The following is an 18,250-nucleotide window of genomic DNA, read 5'->3' on the forward strand; positions in this document are numbered from 1 at the left end:
CCTGGTGTAGGCCAGCGGCTTCAGCTCCAATTAGACCCCTAGCCTGGGAACTTCCATATGCCGCGGGAGCAGCCCAAGAAATGGCAAAAAAAAAAAAAAAAAAAAAAAAAAAAAAATTAAAAATAAGAAAAGGGAGAATATGGGGCTTCTAGCTTCAAAACAGATCTTGACATTTCTCATTGAGGAATTAAAAGACGCATAATTTCTAGTTGTTTAAAAAAAATTTTTTTTTGTCTTTTGTCTTTTTAGGGCTGCACCCGTTGCATATGGAGGTTCCCAGGCTAGGGTTCTAATCAGAGCTCTAGCTGCCGGCCTACGCCACAGCCACAGCCACGCCACATCCAAGCCGAGTCTGCAACCTACACCACAGCTCACGGCAACACTGGATCCTTAACCCACTGAGTGAGGCCAGGGATCGAACCCACAACCTTATGGTTCCTAGTTGGATTCATTTCCGCTGTGCCATGATGGGAACTCCTGTTTTAAACATTTTATTCTGAAGACATTCCCCCAATACCAGCTACCCTCGCAGTTAAGTGAAATTCCAAGATGGTAACTTTTATTTTCAAGTTAGAAGCAATATATTTCCATCAGTCTCCTTAGATGATAGTGATGGCACAATCACTCAATGACCACAACCAGTTCTGATATCTCTACCATCAATTCCAAGCAAACTGCCTGTCTTCTGTATTCACACTCTCTGTACACTTTTCTGTACAATCGCATTTTCAATACCCATGTTGAAATATAGGAACCAAGAATACTTTTTAGTACTTTACTTCTTGAAAGGGTCACTCCAGCTTTGCTGACCACATCCAATCATTTTTAAAGTCTGTAAAATGCCTGAAAAGACCCTGGACTAGCAAACAGGAAAAAGGGTTACAATCCTCTCCAACTGAGTAGCCACCACTCACCACTGAGTCTCAGTTGACTCAACTGCTGCCTGTCTCACATAGGTTATTATATCTTTAACATCAAAATACAATAGTAGCTCTTGGCCCAGCGCTTGTACCCAGCAGACACTCAACTAAATTGTGTGAACTAAACAGACTGAAAAATAACCATAATCAGGGCAGACAGTACTTTCTGTCCCCATCCTGTGTCTCTTAAACTAAGTTCTGTTGCTCAGGGGCATGGGCAGCCAGTAATTCATATCGGAGCAAAAACAAAGAATGAAACTCATTTTCAAAGTACAAAGGACAGGAATATAACATAATGCTATTATATGAAATAGTGTAGTTAACTAAAACAATAAGTTATTGTATACAAATGAATGTTTCAATTTTAGATGCCCAATTTAAAAGCTTTGATCTGAATAAGAGACTCATTTATAATCATGAGTATATTTTTTTATTGTCACCTTGAATCTCCAAGAATAATGTGCTGATAGAAACTAAAGTCACTCAGTTTTAACTGCAAATATATGATTTGTAATAAACAGATAAGATACTCACAGCTTGCATTTCTATATAGAAGAAATGGTTCATGGAGCTGAAATTCCAAATCTTTATTCACTGGTTCAACTAAATTGTGCATATTCAGTCGATTCACAATGGTAAAACCATGGTAAGGTGAAGCTGACCTTAGATTTAATAGAAGAAAAACAAATCTGTAGTTATTGTTGCATTTGCAGAAATGTTATCTCTTTATTTCCATTTCAAAGAATGAACCCATTATTGCATTATACGGTATTATTAGCATTTAAAATTGTAAACAAAAAATTTAGGTTAGATCACATCCCTACACCACAAGCTTTTAAGAACTCAGTCTCTCAGAGCAAAGGCCAAAGTCCTAACCAAGGCCACCAAGGCCTTAGTTGATGTGTCCCTTTGACTTCATCTCCTCTCTCTTCCTTTGTTCCTCCTGCTCCAACCACTCTGGGCTCCTTGCCATTCTCCCTATAGGTGTGATTCCAGCACCTCAGTCTGAACCACTCGCCCAGAATCTATAGTTATTTCATCTCCTGCAAGCCTTTGCTCTAATGTTCTATTCTCACGGGACACCTACTTGAAAACTACCCTTTTAATGATCAACAACCTGCTCCCAAGCTCAGTACTTCTAATTCTCCTCTCTTCTTCCATACCACTTATTGTTTTTTATATTTATTGTCTTTCTCCATTAGACTATGAACTCCATGCAAATAGGGTTCTTATTTTTTTTCAGATTATGTCCCAAGACCAACAGTTAGTAGATGTTTTTTCAGATTATGTCCCAAGACCAACAGTTAGTAGATGTTTAATAAACATTTTCTCAATGAAGATATAATCTATTTTAAATGCAGTGCAGGATTGATTATAATTACTGCTCACTATTACAATAATGATTTTTCTTACATCAAATAGGAGAACTATGGGAAGACCTGGGTTAGAAAGAAAATGCCTTGAACCCCAAAATAAGAAACATCTTTGGGAGTTCCCACTGTGGTTCAGTGGGTTAAGGACCTGATACTGTCTCTGTGAGGATATGGGTTTGATCCCTGGCCTCACCCACTGGGTTAAGGACACGGTATTGTGGTGAGGTGCAGTGTAGGTTGCAGATGCAGCTTGGATGTGGTATGCTGTGGCTGTGGCATAGGCCCTAGCTGCAGCTCTCATTTGAGCCCTGGCCCAGAAGCTTCCACATGCCGCAGGCGTGGCCATTAAAAAAAAAAAAAAAAAGAAATATCATATGACACTTTATGATTTCTCACTTGTTTCTCTGTGTACCCAGGAGAGATTTTGGAATCCTGCTGTACAGAGCAGTAAACAAGCCCAGAATGACTCAGGCCTGGACCCCAAAGTCACGCAAATAATGTAACCAGAGTTCGGCTTTAGGTTTTCTGATTCCAAATCCAGGCTTCCTCTATACTAAGGGCCCTCCAAAGTGATATTTTGACATACTGATATATCTTTACCCAAGGTATATAAAATATTCTCACATATCCCAAATAGAAATAAACAGATCTGTTATTAGAATCTTTGGTCTCCCTTTTATTAGAATCAATACTATGTAAGCCTCCAGAAGTTAAATTAAGTCATTCACTATACCAAGGTTCTAAGAACAGCTGAAGAGACTTACACTGGTAATGAAGAATGTAGTAAGTGAAGGGTAAAGCCTTCCCCCTGCCCCTTTAAAGAAGAAAGATGAATAACAGGGAACAAAGTGTCGGAAAATAAAAAGTAGTATAAAATCATTTACATTTAAAGGAGGAAAAAGATAAGTGTTTTTAGACAAGATCTGGAAATTGTACAACAAAATTTAGAATACTTGGCAAATTCTTAATAGCCATCAATGCAGAAAGGCAATCCTTAAAAGATAATTCTCAAAACACACACATGAAAAGAATTAGATGTCAGTGAAGTCCTGCTGAGTCCCCTAAGCTTTAGAAATCAAGGGAAGGAATCTGTCCTAGTCAAAGCAAGACTTAAGAGGGATCTAGGAAAACAAGGAACTCCAAAGAGGAACATTCTGTCAGTTGCCTTTAGGCTATGAAAGTTGCCAATAAAAGTTTCAATTTACGACCCAATTATGTTTTAAATTGATAATTAATTTTCAGAAAAGTTGAAAATAAAAAATGTGCAATTATGAATAATCTAGGATTTCTAACAAACTCTCAAACTAAAATTACACATTATTAACGACACTGTACACAATCCAAAACTTTTGGGAGGAGTTGGGAAAGGGATAAAACCAGAGTTATAGAAGAAAACAATAACCTCTTCATTTAGTAATCACTATTAGCTAGTCCATGTATTATATTTCTCTCATCTCTATATCTTTGTTTTCTTTCTTTCTTTTTGTCTTTTTAGGGCTGCACCTGTGGCACATGGACGTTCCCAGGCTAGGGGATGAATTAGAGCTGTAGCCACCAGTCTATAGGACAGCCACAGCAACGCCAGATCTGAGCTGTGTCTGCAGCCTACACCACAGTTCATGGCAACGCCGGATCCTTAACCCACTGAACGAGGACAGGGATCGAACCTGAGTCCTTATGGATGCTAGTGAGATTTGTTCCCACTGAGCCATGGTTGGAACTCCTACTATATCTTTGTTTTCTTAATATGCGGGGAGGGAGGAAAGCATTCAACTCACTCATAACTAGAAAATGTTTTCCATTTTTCTAGGGTCCTAAATAAGATATAGTCCTGTTTGTTTGATTCTGAACACAGGAAGAGTCAAAGAAGGGACATTACTTGGTTAGGATCTCACAGTGAGGGAGAGATGACTACTTCACGGGTCAAGCAGGAAAGTTCCAAAGACAAATGTACGAAAGGGTTGACTCATTCCATATAACACTGTTTATCATTAGGTTAAAAACACACACACACAAACAAACAAAAATCATTTCTTGGAGTTCCCACTGTGGTGCAGTGGGTTAAGGATCTGACATTGCTGCAGCTTGGCGCAGGTCACAGCTCTGGCTCAGATTCGATCCCTGGCCTGGGAACTTCCATATGCTGCTGGGGTGGCAGAAAAACAAAAAATCATTTCTTTTTAAAAGCTTACCTTCGATATACAAATAAGGTCCCTTCTATATCAGTCTTCTCCTATAAAAGACAATGAATCAATTAGATTTTTCCCCATGATCCATCCCCAAATAGTCCCAATGGAGAAGAAATACTCTATATTTAGGATCAACTTATTTATTTAAAATTAATAACTGTTAACAGATCAAGTCTCTCCTACTCTACAAAGTACCATTACCAGTTTATTTTGTATCCTTTCTATTCTACTGATGCATATTAACAGACACAAAATGTTCAATCCAGCAACACGCCTATATCTGCAGCATTTCTCCTTTCCTTTTCTTTCTTAAAATTTAAAGGAGAAAATCCTGAAAGAAGTGAAAATTTCACTTTAAAATTAAAACATTTTAGCCAAATTTCTTAATTTTAAAGCCAAGATCCAAATCAACTATAAAAGAAAAAATAAAAATCTTACAAAAAGATAAAAATAAATAAAGCCAAGATCCTGTGTATAGCAATTTCTTCAGCATTAAAGTTTATCAAAGTCAGGGAAAAAAAGAAATTTTATCTTATAGGCTACTATATTTCATCATTGGAGGATTTTGGTATTTTCATGAATAGCAAATTTTATGGTTCGTTAAGAATTACTGCCAAACACAATTAGTTTGTTATCAGAATTTTGTTGAAGAAACATGAATATTGAAACTATACTGTCTTAGTGTAATTCTTGTAGGTCTTACAAATAACTAAAAACTTTTTTTTTTAAGCTTAAAGTGAACGTTTGATTAAGAAAATACAACTCATATCACCTTTCATTTGCTGTCACAAGAGTATATTTAAGTTTCAAACAATTAAAATGTTTAAAAAACAGCAAACAAGGAGTTCCTGCTGTGGTGCAATAGGATCGGTGGTGTCTCTGCAGTGCCAGGATGCAGGTTTCATCTCTGGCCCAGCGCAGTGGCTTAAAGGATCGGTGTTGCCACAGCTGTGGTGTAGGTTGCAACTGCAGCTCAGATCTGATCCCTGGCCCAGGAACTCCATGTGCCATGGGGTGACCAAAAAAGAAAAAAAAGGAAAAAAAAAAAAAAAAGAAGAAAATACAAACATTCAAGTTCGCAGTTCAGATAGGACCTAAATACTTTAATATGGTCAACAAACTATGAGCCAACTTAAATGTTAGTTATATCAAATTGAATTTGCTGGGATGACAAAAAAATTTTTTTGGTCTTTTTAGGGCTGAACCTCTCAGGCTAGGAGTCGAATCAGAGCTGTAGCTGTCGGCCTACACCACAGCCACAGCCACAGCAACGCCAGATCCTTTAACCCATTGAGCAAGGCTAGGTGGAACCTGCGTCCTCATGGATATTAGTCAGGTTCGTTACTGCTGAGCCAAGATAGGAACTCCGAAAAAAATTGTTTTTTTAATATTTACCATCTTAATTCCTTCCAGGAGTACTGCCCTAGCTGAGATAGTATCAGGAAACTTTTCTTTCGTAAAAATTCAGAGGCTTTTTCTTGCTTTTCAAATGTTATTAGTATAAGATATGGGTAATCAACTCTCTCAGTGAAAGAAAACCTGCCCAAATAAACCACTGTGCAATCTTACAATTCAATGTAAAATTACAAAGAGAGGGAGTTCCCATCGTGGCTCAGTGGAAATGAATCCGACTAGGAACCATGAGATTGTAGGCTTGATCCTGGCCTTGCTCAGTGGGTTAAGGATCTGCCGTTGCTGTGGCTGTGGTGTGGGCCGGCCTGTAGCTCGGACTGGACCCCTAGCTCGGACTGGGAACCTCCATATGCCAAAAGTATAGCCCTAAAAAGCAAAAAACAAACAAACAAAAAACAAACAGAAAAGATTTTGGCTATATGCCAAGTGTCATGATGAAATGAACAATAGCAGCTTAGTTTTTTTTCAGTTCTTGAGTTCCCGTGTGGCTCAGTGGAAATGAATCTGACCAGAATCCATGAGGATGCAGGTTCAGTCCCTGGCCTTGCTCAGTGGGTTAAGGATCCAGTGTTGCCATGAGCTGTGGTGTAGGTCACGGACCCGGCTTGGATCTTGCATTGCTGTGGCTGTGGTATAGGCCAGCAGCCAGAGCTCTGATTCGACCCTAGTCTGGGAACCTCCATATGCTGTGGGTGCAGCCCTCAAAAAAAAAAAAAAAAAGTTTTTTTCAATTCAGATTATTATAACTTGTATTTCATATTTAAAGGAGAGCTCCACAGTTAAAATTCCAAAATATTATGTTTGTGACAAACTAGAAATGAAAGCTTGTTAGTATAAGTCCATGCCCCAAACCATTTCTCTACAATCTACCACAAATGTATATATAGAGCAGAAAAAGAAAAATGGTTCAGAACAATTTTAACTAAAGCAATGTCTAAAGAGACACATTTAAAAAAAATTTATAATTTTGTTCTCTGTGACTTCCCATACTTCCTCCTCTTCCAGGAGGTGAAGGAAAGAAGACAAAGCAAAGCAAAATTATTTTGAAAACTCCCTTCATCTGAATTAACTGTTTATTTTTGCCAAATGATTTTTCACGAAATTATCTGATTAAATATAACCCATATATCTACATTATGTTGCAAAGGGCATATTATGATAAAAATCTTTGAGTTTTGTAACTATAAAGATTTCAATTTTTACTGAAACGTGGACTTTCTTCAATTCAATAAACATTTATGGATTATTTTCTAAGTAAAGGCAATAACTGAATGATTTAAGAAGTTTTACTACTAGAAAAAGGGGGGGATTACGTTATTTAAACAATGAAGGAAGCTTCAAATGGGTTAATAAGTCAGCGAACAGACCGAATGTAACTTTTCGGATTCCCTCCCATGCAGAAAAGCTAAAAAGCAATCAATCTGATAGAAGCAGTTAGAGGTGACATGAGGAGCAACACAGCTGGTGTCTTTTCAAAAGGTTTCAAGGTAACCTAATGAACGTTGAAGCCTTTTTGGTGAGTGCCTTGATATCTTTCCCAAACTCTGGAAATAGTGTAGTTCGATAAAAGTGGGACTTATCCCCATCCCCTCTCTTCCAAGAACTGAAACTAACTGGATTTCAAGCTTAAAATCCAAATAACCTCTGTGAAGGGGGCTCTTATTTGTCTGTTGCGGGGAGAGGGGGCGTGTTGACTTTACAGATTATGTATATATAATTTATCCAATAACCCTCAAAGCTCCAAACACAACCTTTTAGGTATCTGATTCCACCGGTCTCACAAGATCTTTCAATACACCTGCAAAGAAGGCAGGTCGCCCAGGACCTCTGGCGGGACCCTACTGGACTCATCCTCCTCCAATCTTCCCCCCTAGCGACTTTCCCCCCGGATGTTTAGACCTACTTCTCTTGCTAAACTCTCCAATCCCCGGCGCCACCGCTAACCCTCAAGAGCCGTCCGGCTCTTCTCCAGTCTCTGGCCTCGCCTCCGCCGCCCGGGCCTCCCCCATCTCCCCCCACCCAGGGCCGTCCGCGCGGCCCCTTTAAGAGGCGGTGGCCGGGCGGGCGACCTCGGCGGCCTAGCCGCACTCACCCACTGGTTGGCCTTGGGGCAGAAGGTGTACAACGCGACTTGGCCCGTGAGATCTGCGATGCTGGTGATGTAGGGGTCGTGTTGCTTCAGGGCCGCTAGGCTCATCTCCTGCCCAGCTCGACTCAGCGACTCCATCTTGAATTTCAGAGCCTAGCCCCTTTAGCGGGGGCGGAGTCGCGTACAGGAAAGTGCCATCGAGGCAAAGTTCCCCCAGCTGCGTCAGCGTCCTTAACTTCCGTCTCTCGGCCGGGCCTCGCGGCGGGGTCGTACGTCAGCTATTATGCTCCGCCGCGCCCACTCCCGGGGCGCCGGGTTCCGGTGTTGTGTGGTCCCACCGGACCAACAGTCCATGGTGGCGTCCACTGTCTCCTAGTGGAGCTGGCAGGCGGGGACCCATGTACATTTTTTCCCCGCTGGCTGAAAGATCCTGGCGCCGGCATCAAAGCTGTTTGGCAGTTTCTCTGCGCTCTTGCCGGACTAAGCTCCCGTGGCCTCAAAATGAAAACCACTCTGTGACAAGGCGGGGCTCCACTGCCCATTTAGAAAGCACAGAAAAGCGGGGAGGAAGGAGGGAATCCTGAAAATTACCTCAGTCCTCGGATCTCGCTAGATCGCCACTGTTAGCAGTGTTTTCATAAAGGAAATTTTCGAAAAAAAAGAAAAAAAAAAAGCCAAACTAACTCAGCTGTAACTTAACAGGAATGTCATATTATCCACGTTTACTCCTTATTTTCCTCGTCTGAATCCCACGCAAATCTTTCCATCCAGTGTTGGAAAGAGCCCGTGAAATCTTGAGTTTGTCATGCACCGCTTAAAGCTTAAAAACAAGAACTCATTCTTTAAGCAAACATCTGTTGCGAATTTAAGGTATTTTAAAGAGTCAGTTAAAGAGTAAAACAACGCTTAGAACATACAGGGAACTCTGCCCCCATCCCCCATTGTTAAATTATTATTTTATTTAATGAAAAAGTATGCCGATGGAATTGAAATTTTTTAAATTACTCAATGATTTCATTACATTTATAGATGTACAATGATCATCACAATCCAATTTTATTGGATTTCCATCCCACAACCCCAGCCCACCCCCCCCACCCCCCTAAACCATCTCCTTTGGAAACCATAAGTTTTTCAAAGTCTGTTGAGTCAGTATCTGTTCTGCAAAGAAGTTCATTCTGTCCTTTTTTCAGATTCCACATGTCAGTGAAAGCATTTGATGTTGGTGTCTCATTGTATTACTGACTTCACTTAGCATGATAATTGCTAGGTCCATCCATGTTGCTAAAAATTCTGGTATTTCGTTCCTTTTAATGGCTGAGTAATATTCCACCGTGTATATGTACCACATCTTCTTGATCCACTCCTCTGTCGATGGACATTTAGGTTGTTTCCATGTCTTGGCTATTGAAAAGAGTGCTGCAGTGAACATTGGAGTACATGTGTCCTTGCAAATCGTGGTTTTCTCTAGATAGATGCCCAGGAGTGGAATTTCTGGATCAAATGGTAGTTCTCTTTTTAGTTTTATGAGGAATCTCCATCCTGTTTTCCACAGGGGTTGCACCAATTTACAATCTCACCAACAGTGTACTAGGGTTCCTTTTTCTCCACACCCTCTCTAGCACTTATTGTTTGTAGACTTTTTAATGATGGCCATTCTGGCTGGTGTAAGGTGATATACCTCATCGTGGTTTTGATTTGCATTTCTCTAATGATGAGTGATGTTGAACATCTTTTCATGTGTTTTTTGGTCATCTGTATGTCTTCTTTGGAGAAGTGTCTGTTTAGATCTTCTGCCCATTTTTTGATGGAGTTGTTTGTTTTTTTGGTATTGAGTGGTAGGAGGTGTTTATACATTTTGGAGATTAACCCCTTGTCAGTCAATTTATTTGCAAAGATTTTCTCCCATTCTGTGGGTTGCCTTTTCATTTTGTTTAGGGTTTCCTTTGCTGTGCAGAAACTTTTAAGTTTTATTAGGTCCCATTTGTTTATTTCTGTTTTTACTGTCATTACTCTAAGAGGTGGATCTGAGAAGATGTTGCTGTCGTTTATGTCAGAGTGTTTGGCCTATGTTTTCCTCTAAGAGTTTTATAGTATCTGGTCTTATATTTAGGTCTTTAATCTATTTTGAGTTCATTTTTGTGTATGGTGTTAGGGAGTGTGCTAATTTCATTCTTTTCCATGTGGCTGTCCAGTTCTCCCAGCACCACTTATGGAACAGGCTGTCTTTTCTCCATTGTCTATTCTTTTTTTTTTTTTTTTTTTTTGTATTTTTGCCATTTTCTTGGGCCACTCCCGTGGCATATGGAGGTTCCCAGGCTAGGGGTCTAATTGGAGCTGTAGCCGCTGGCCTACACCACAGCCACAGCAACGCAGGATCCGAGCCACGTCTGCAACCTACACCACAGCTCACGGCAACGCCAGATCCTTAACCCACTGAGCAAGGGCAGGGATCGAACCCGCAACCGCATGGTTCCTAGTCGGATTCGTTAACCACTGCGCCACGACAGGAACTCCCATTGTCTATTCTTGCTTCCTTTGTCATAGATGAGTTGGCTATAGCTGCGTGGGTTTAATTCTGGACTTTCTCTCCTGTTCCACTGACCTATATTTCTGTCTTTGTGCCAGTGCCGTATGGTTTTGATGATTGTTGCTTTGCAGTATAGTTTGAGGTCAGGGCGCCTGATTCCTCCAGCTCCATTTTTCCTTTTCAGGATGTCTTTGGTTATTCTGGGTCTTTTGTGCTTCCAAACAAACTTTAAAATATTTTGTTCTAGTTCTGCGAAAAATGTCCTTAGTAATTTGATAGGGATTGCATTGAATCTGTAGATTGTCTTAGGTAGTATAGTCATTTTGATAATATTAACTCTTCCAATCCAAGAGCATGGTATATCTTTCCATCTATTTGTGTCGTCTTTGGTTTCTTTCATCAATGTCTTACAGTTTTCAGAGTACAGGTCTTTTGTCTCTTTAGGTAGGTTTACTCCTAGGGATTTTATTCTTTTGGATGTGATGGTAAACGGGATTGCTTCCTTAGTTTCTCTTTCTGATCTTTCGTTGTTGGTATATTGAAATGCCGTTGATTTCTGTGTATTAATTTTGTTTCCTGCTGACTTTGCCAAATTCATGGATGAGCTCTAACAGTTTTCTGGTCAAGTCTAGGATTCTCTAGGTATAGTATGTCATCTGCAAATAGTGATAGTTTTACTTCTTTCTTTCCAATTTGGAGTCCTTTTATCTCTTTTACTACTCTGATTGCCGTGGCTGGGACTTCCAAAACTATGTTGACTAATAGTGACGAGAGTGGGCAGCCTTGTCTTGTTCCTGATCTCAGTTGGAATTCTTTTTTTTTTTTTTTTTTTGGCATTTCTTGGGCTGCTCCTGCAGCATATGGAGGTTCCCAGGCTAGAAGTTGAATAGGAGCTGTAGCTGCCAGCCTACGCCAGAGTGACAGCAACTCAGGATCTGAGCTGCATCTGCAACCTACACCACAGCTCATGGCAACACTGGATCCTTAACCCACTATGCAAGGCCAGGGATCAAACCCCCAACCTTATGGTTCCTAGTCTGATTCATTTCCATTGAGCTACAACGGGAACTCCTCAGTTGGAATTCTTTCAGCTTTTCACCACTGACAATGATGTTAGCTGTCAGTTTGTCATATATGGCCTTTATTATGTTGAGGTAAGGTCCCTCTATGTCCACTTTCTGAAAGATTTTATCAGAAATGGATGTTGGATTTTGTCAAAGGCTTTTTCTGTGTCTATTGAGAGGATTATATGGTTTTTATTCTTCAGTTTGTTAATGTGGTGTATCACACTGATTGATTTGCAGATATTGAAGAACGCTTGCATCTCTGGGATAAATCCTGATTGATCATGATGTACAATCCTTTTAATGTATTGTTGGATGTGGTTTGCAAGTATTTTGTGGAGGATTTTTGCATCGATGTTCCTCAGTGAAATAGGCCTGTAGTTGTCTTTTTTGGTGGTATTTTTATCTGGTTTTGGTATCAAGGTGATGGCAGCCTCATAGAATTGAGTTTGGGAGTACCCCTTCCTCTGCAATTTTTTGGAATAGTTTCGGAAGGAGAGGTGTTGGCTCTTCTCTAAATGTTTAATTGAATTCACCTGTGAATTCCTGGACTTTTTTGGGAAGGTTTTAAATCACCGTTTCAATTACAGTACTTGTGATTGGTCGGTTCATCTTTTCTATTTCATCTTGGTTTAGTCTTGGAAGATGGTACCTTTCTAAGAATTCATCCATTTCTTCTAGGTTTTCCATTTTATTGGCATATAGTTGCATATCATAGTCTCTTATGATCCTTTGTATTTCTGTGATGTCCATTGTTACTTCTTTTTCATTTCTAATTTTATTGATTTGAGTCCTCTCTCTTTTTTTCTTGAGAAGTCTGGCTAAGGGTTTATCAATTTTGTTGATCTTTTCAAAGAACCACCTTTTCGTTTCATTGATTTTTTCTATGACTTTCTTCATTTCTATTTCATTAATTTCTGCTCTGATCTTTATGATTGCTTTCCTGCTACTAACTTTACATCTTGTCTGTTCTTCTCTCTCTAGATGCTGTAGATGTGAAATTAGGTTGTTTATTTGAGCTTTTTCTTGTTTCCTGAGGTGGGCTTGTATTGCTATAAACTTTCCTCTTAGAACAGCTTTTGCTGCATCCCATGGGTTTTGGAGTGTCATATCTTTGCTGTCTTTTGCTGCTAGGTATTTTTAATTTCCTCTTTGATTTCTTCAGTGATCCACTGGTTGTTTAGAAGCATGTTGTTGAGTCTCCACGTGTTTGTGTTTTTTGCAGTTTTTTTTTTTTGTTGTTGTTGATTTTCAGTTGTATAGCATTGTGGTCAGTTGGAAAAGATGCTTGATATGATTTCAATTTTCTTAAATTTACTGAGGTTTGATATGTAGCCCAGGATGTGATCAACCTTAGAGAATGTTCCATGTGCACTTAAGAAAAATGTGTATTCTGTTGCTTTTGGATGGAATGTCCTATAAATATCTGTTAAGTCCATCTGGTCTAATGCTTCATTCAGGGCCTGTGTTTCCTTAATGATTTTCTGTTTGGATGATCTGTCCATTGCTGTAAGAGGGGTGTTAAAGTCCTCCACTATGATTGTATTATTGTTGGTTTCACCTTTTAAGGTTGTTAGCAGTTGCCTTACATATTGTGGTGAACCTATGTTGGGTGTGTAGATATTTAAAATTGTTATATCTTCTTGGATTGATCCTTTAATCATTAAGTAGTGACCTTCCTTGTCTCTTAAAATTTTCTTCATTTTAAGTTCTCTTTTGTCTGATAAGAGTTTTGCTGCTCCAGCTTTCTTTTGATTCCCGTTTGCATGAAATATTTTCTTCCATCCTCTCACTTTCAATTTGTATGTGTCCCTAGAAGTGAAGTGGGTCTCTTGAAGACAGCATATATATGGGCCTTGTTTTTGTATCTATTCAGCCAGTCTATGTCTTTAGGTTGGGGCTTTTATACATTAACATTTAAGGTTATTATTGATATGTATGTTCTTATTGCCATACTATTAGTTGCTTTGTTTTTGCAGCTCTTTTTTCTTCCCTTCTTCTCTTATTCTCTCCTCTTGTGGTTTGATGCCTATCTTTAGTGTTGTATCTGAGTTGATTTTTCTTGTTTGTGTATCAATTATAGATTTTTCCTTTGCAGTTAGTTTTAATATGTCTCTCTCTGTCTACACACACACACACACACACACACACACACGATTGTTTTAAGTTGTTGGTCTCTTAATTGCAAGTGCATCTTCAGTGTCCTGCATTTGTACTCATCTCTTCTTTCAGTTTCTGATTTTGGTGCCATAATTGTGCATGGATGATTTTGTATCTTTACTGTATATATACCTTTACTGGTGAGCCGTGTCATTTGTGGTATTTTTGTTTCTGGTTGAGGCATTTTCTCTTCTGTCTAGAGAAGTTCCTTTAGTATTTGTTGTAAAACTGGTTTAGCGTTGCCTAATTCTCTTAGCTTTTGCTTATCTGTGAAGCTTTTGATTTCTCCTACAGATCTGAATGAGAGCCTTGCTGGGTAAAAGTAAGCTTGGTTGGAGGTTTTTTCCTTTCATCATTTTAGGTATATCATGCCACTCCCTTCTGGCTTGCAGAGTTTCTGCTGAAAAATCTGCCGATAACCTTACTGGGGTTCCCTTGTATGTTATTTGTTTTTTTTCCCTAGCTGCTTTCAAGATTTTTTCTTTGTCTTTCATTTTGGTCACTTTGATTAATATGTATCTCAGGGTGTTCCTCTTTGGGTTAATTTTGTATGGTACTTGTTGTGCTTCCTGGATTTGAGTGAGTGGTTCCTTTCCCATGTTAGGGACGTTTTCGGCTATTATGTCTTTGAATATTTTTCCTGTCCCTTTCTGTGTCTCTTCTTTTGGCACCCATATAATATGTATATTGGTGTGTTTAATGTTGTCCCAGAGTTCTCTGAGGCTCTCTTCATTTGTTTTCAATCTTCTTTCTCTTTTCTGTTCCGCATCTGTAATTTCCACTCATCTGTCCTCCACCTCACTTATTCGTTCTTCTGCCTCCTGTATTCTGCTATTAGCTGCTTCTAGTGAATTTTTTTTATTTCAGTTATTGTATTTTGTATCTCTTCTTGTTTAAGTTTTATATCTTGTATCTCTTTGCTCAGTGTTTCCTGTATATCCATCTTTGCCTCCAGTTTATTTCCAATGTCTTGCATCATCTTCAGCATCAACAGTCTAAAGTCTTTTTCCTGGAGGTTGATAATCTCCTGATCACTTAGCCGGTTTTCTGGGTTTTTTTTCTTTCTTCCTCATCTGAGTTATAGTTCTCTGTATTTTCATTTTTTTTAGGTTTTTGGTGTGGTGACTTTTTTTTGGGGGGGGGTCTTTCTCCCTTTTCTAGGGTGGCTTCTGTGGCATATGGAGGTTCTCAGGCTAGGGGTCAAATCAGAGCTACAGCTGCCGGCCTACACCAGAGCCACAGTAATGCCAGATCCGAGCCGCATCTGCAAACTTCACCACAGCTCATGGCAATGCCAGATCCTTAACCCACTGATCAAGGCCAGGGATCAAACCCACAACCTCATGGTTCTTAGTCGGATTCGTTAATCACTGAGCCATGATGGGAACTCCTGGCGTGGTGACCTTTTTACAGATAATAGAGTTGTAGCCTCTCTTACTTCTGGTGTCTGTCCCCCTTGCGGCTGAAGTTGGTATGGGGGGCTTGCTGTAGGTTTCCTGATGGGAGAGACTGATGCCTGCCCACTGGTAGGTGGAGCTGATTCCTATCCTTCTGGTGGGTGGGGCTTTGTCTCTGGATGGGATTAGAGGTGCTGTGTGCTGGGTCTTTAGGCAGCCTGTTTACTGATGGGTGGGGCTGTGATCCCATCTGGATTTTTGTTTGCCCTGGGGCTTCTCTGCACCCACTGATGGGTGGGGCCAGATTTTCCCAAAATGTCCACCTCGAGAGAAAGGCACAGCTGCTGAATATTCCCGAGAGCTTTCTTCCAATGTCGTTCCCTCATAACAAGCCATGTTCACCCCTGTTTTCCCAGGATGTCCTCCAAGAACTGCAGTCAGGTTTGACCCAGATTCCTATGGAGACCTTGCTTTGTCCTGGGACCCAATGCACGTGAAAGTCTGTGTGTACCTTTTAAGAATGGGGTCTCCATTTCCCCCAGTCCTGTGGAGCTCCTGCACACAAGCCCCACTGGCCTTCAATGCCAGATGCTTCAGGGGCTCTTTCTCCCAGTGCCAGATCCCCACATGTGGGAGTTTGATGTGGGGCTCAGAAGTCTCACTTCTGTAAGTGAGTCTCTGTGAAACAGTTGCATTCCAGTCTGTGGGGCTTCCCACCTGGGAGGTGTGGGGTTGCTTATATTGTGTGATTGCCCTTCCTACCTCTTGATGTGTCTTCCTCTTTGTCTTCTGGAGTAGGATATCTTTTTGAAAGTTTCTGGTCCATTTGGTTGAAGATTGCTCAGCATGTTTTTGTAAATTTTGTTGTTTTTATGAGATACGTTGAGCTCCAGTCCTTCTATTCCACCATCTTAATCCCCAACCCCTGAAATGGAGTACCAGGGGGAAGTGGTACACATGCATGGAGTACCAGAAAGGGAAGTGGATTGGTAGAATTGCTAGATAACAGGTTTATCATAAGGATATAACTTAGGAATAGCCAGATGGAAGAGATTTCTAGTGCCATGTATGTGAGAAGCACCACACTCCCCAAGTTACGTGTTCACCAGTGCAGAAGCTCAAGCTCGGAATTGAAAATTTTTAAAAGAAAAAAAGACCATAATATTTGTATTGTTTATGATTTTATATCCCAAGATCATTTGTTAATGGAAAGATAGTTCATGTCTAATATTCTTTGTAGAATCACCTTACATATTCAAATGCAGGCGAGGAAACAGGTATTCACCATTCATTAGGCAACTATTTATCGAACTCCTAACTGTGAACTGATAACCCCATGGAAACTTCAAAGATTGTTTAAGACAACTTTCTGGCTTTGGGGAAAACTGAAAGAAGTAGGACCATACAAGGAAGCCAGGGCAATGCTAGAGACCTCCTTCTCAAAACCCAGAGGATGTAGCTGCTAATTTCATCTGGTCAGGATAGTGTAGAAAGGCTTCATGGAGGAGGGGATGTTTGAATTAACGCTTCAGGGAAGGGTAGGATTTCATTTAAGAAAAAAAGGCAAAGGCTCCCTTTCATCTCACAGTCTAAGGGCAGAGATGTGTGCATCCTCATTTGACCATTGATTTAAGTGAACCTGGGTGGAGAAATTACTGGCTAGTCAGGGGGCATCTGGTGTCAGAAGCCCAGGACAGCTGCCTTCTACCTCAGGGTCCTTTTCTTCACACTATGGCTGCCTTTCTTCCCACTGGAGACAGAGCCGTACTCCCCCACTATCTACTTTCAAGTGAACATTTATCAATCTATACCCTAATTTTTTTAAATGTATTTTTTGAGTAGGGATACATTTCCTTGGTACAAAATTCAAAGGCACACCTGAAACTGATTTTAGGGTTTTTTAATATTATTTTTTTAATCGAGGTATAATTGACATATAACATTATATTAGTTTCAGGTGTATAACAATGATTTGATATTTGTATATTGTGAAGTGGTCACCAAAATAGTCCAGTTGATATCTATCAGCACACCTAGTTACACATTTTTCTCTCATGGTAAGAACTTTCAAGATCAACTCTCCTAGTTACTTTCAAGTATGCAATATGGTATCATTACCTATAATCACCATGCTGTATATTATATCCTTGTGACTTATTTGGTAATTTTTTTCTTAGGTAAATTTCCTAAAACATCTAAGACATTTCCTTTTTTATTATTTTTGATTGAACAAGGCTAGACTAGTAAAGAACATCAAGCTATTTTAGGGAGTTTCATATTCAAAATAGAAAATTGCTTCAAAATGCATGTTTGCATGGCCCCAAACCTGTTAAAGTTGACTTTGGTCCTTAGTTCTTAAGATATTAAAGAGAGCGTGAATATTTTGGGATTGAAAATCTTTCTAGTGTACTTTGAGTCCTAACTATACTTATGAAACAAATCTTAAGTTTTTTTGTTTTTGTTTTTGTGCTTCATGTGCAGCATATGGAAGTTCCCAGGTTAGGGATTGAACTGGAGCTGCAGCCGCAAGCCTACACCACAGCCACAGTAACTTGGGATCTGAGTTATGCCAGTGACCTACACCACAGCTTACAGATGCCGAATACTTCATCCACTGAGTGAGATCAAACCCGCATCCTCATGGATACTAGTTGGATTTGTTGTGACTGAGGCACAGTGGGAATTCCTTGGGGGTCTTTCTTGTGTCTTTTAGAAATAGGCTTTGCATCTCAGTCTGTTGGGGCTCCAGTACCTAGTACAATCCCTGGCCAGGAGTAGACTCTCAATAAATACTAGTGAGTGTGTATTTTCTTAAAACCCAACTCCTTTAAGGCCATGGAAGAGACTAGTGGGAGGGGAGGAGAGGTGGGTGCCCAGGATCATAGGAGCAGAGGTGGGAAGGAGTCTTACTCTGCCCTAGAAAAGCTTTGGTCATTTTTGAGTTGAGTTCCATGAATGGCAATTAAAAAAAGTAACATAAAATATTACCTAAAAGTGCATTCCCATTGTGTCTCAGCGGGTTATGAAGCTGACTATTATCCATGAGGATACAAGTTCCATCCCTGGCCTTGTATTAAGGATCTGGTATTGCTGTGAACTGCAATGTGTAGGTCGA

At 40.0% G+C, this 18,250-nt stretch overlaps 1 protein-coding gene across 2 annotated transcripts in view; it reads right to left on the reverse strand.

Annotated features, from left to right (window-relative positions):
• Positions 1-8,148, reverse strand: part of DCP1A (decapping mRNA 1A) — a 63,024-nt gene extending 54,876 nt beyond the window's left edge. The window contains exons 1-3 of one of the 2 annotated variants that reach the window (XR_014822386.1): positions 7,988-8,148; positions 4,486-4,526; positions 1,455-1,582 (exon numbers count right to left, since the gene is read on the reverse strand). Coding sequence is in view for 1 of the 2 variants with exons in the window: in NM_001244358.1 (NP_001231287.1) it covers positions 1,455-1,582; positions 4,486-4,526; positions 7,988-8,122 (304 nt within the window). In the remaining variant the exon portion in view is untranslated. The remainder of the gene's footprint in view (positions 1-1,454; positions 1,583-4,485; positions 4,527-7,987) is intronic. The other variant, NM_001244358.1, reaches the window with a different exon arrangement.
• Between the last annotated feature and the right edge of the window lie 10,102 nt (positions 8,149-18,250).

The sequence above is a fragment of the Sus scrofa genome, chromosome 13 (assembly GCF_054392235.1).
Source record: "Sus scrofa isolate SSC_HxYL_T2T_F1_AM1 chromosome 13, Sscrofa_HxYL_maternal_Yorkshire_Landrace_v2.0, whole genome shotgun sequence".
NCBI lineage: Eukaryota > Metazoa > Chordata > Mammalia > Artiodactyla > Suidae > Sus > Sus scrofa.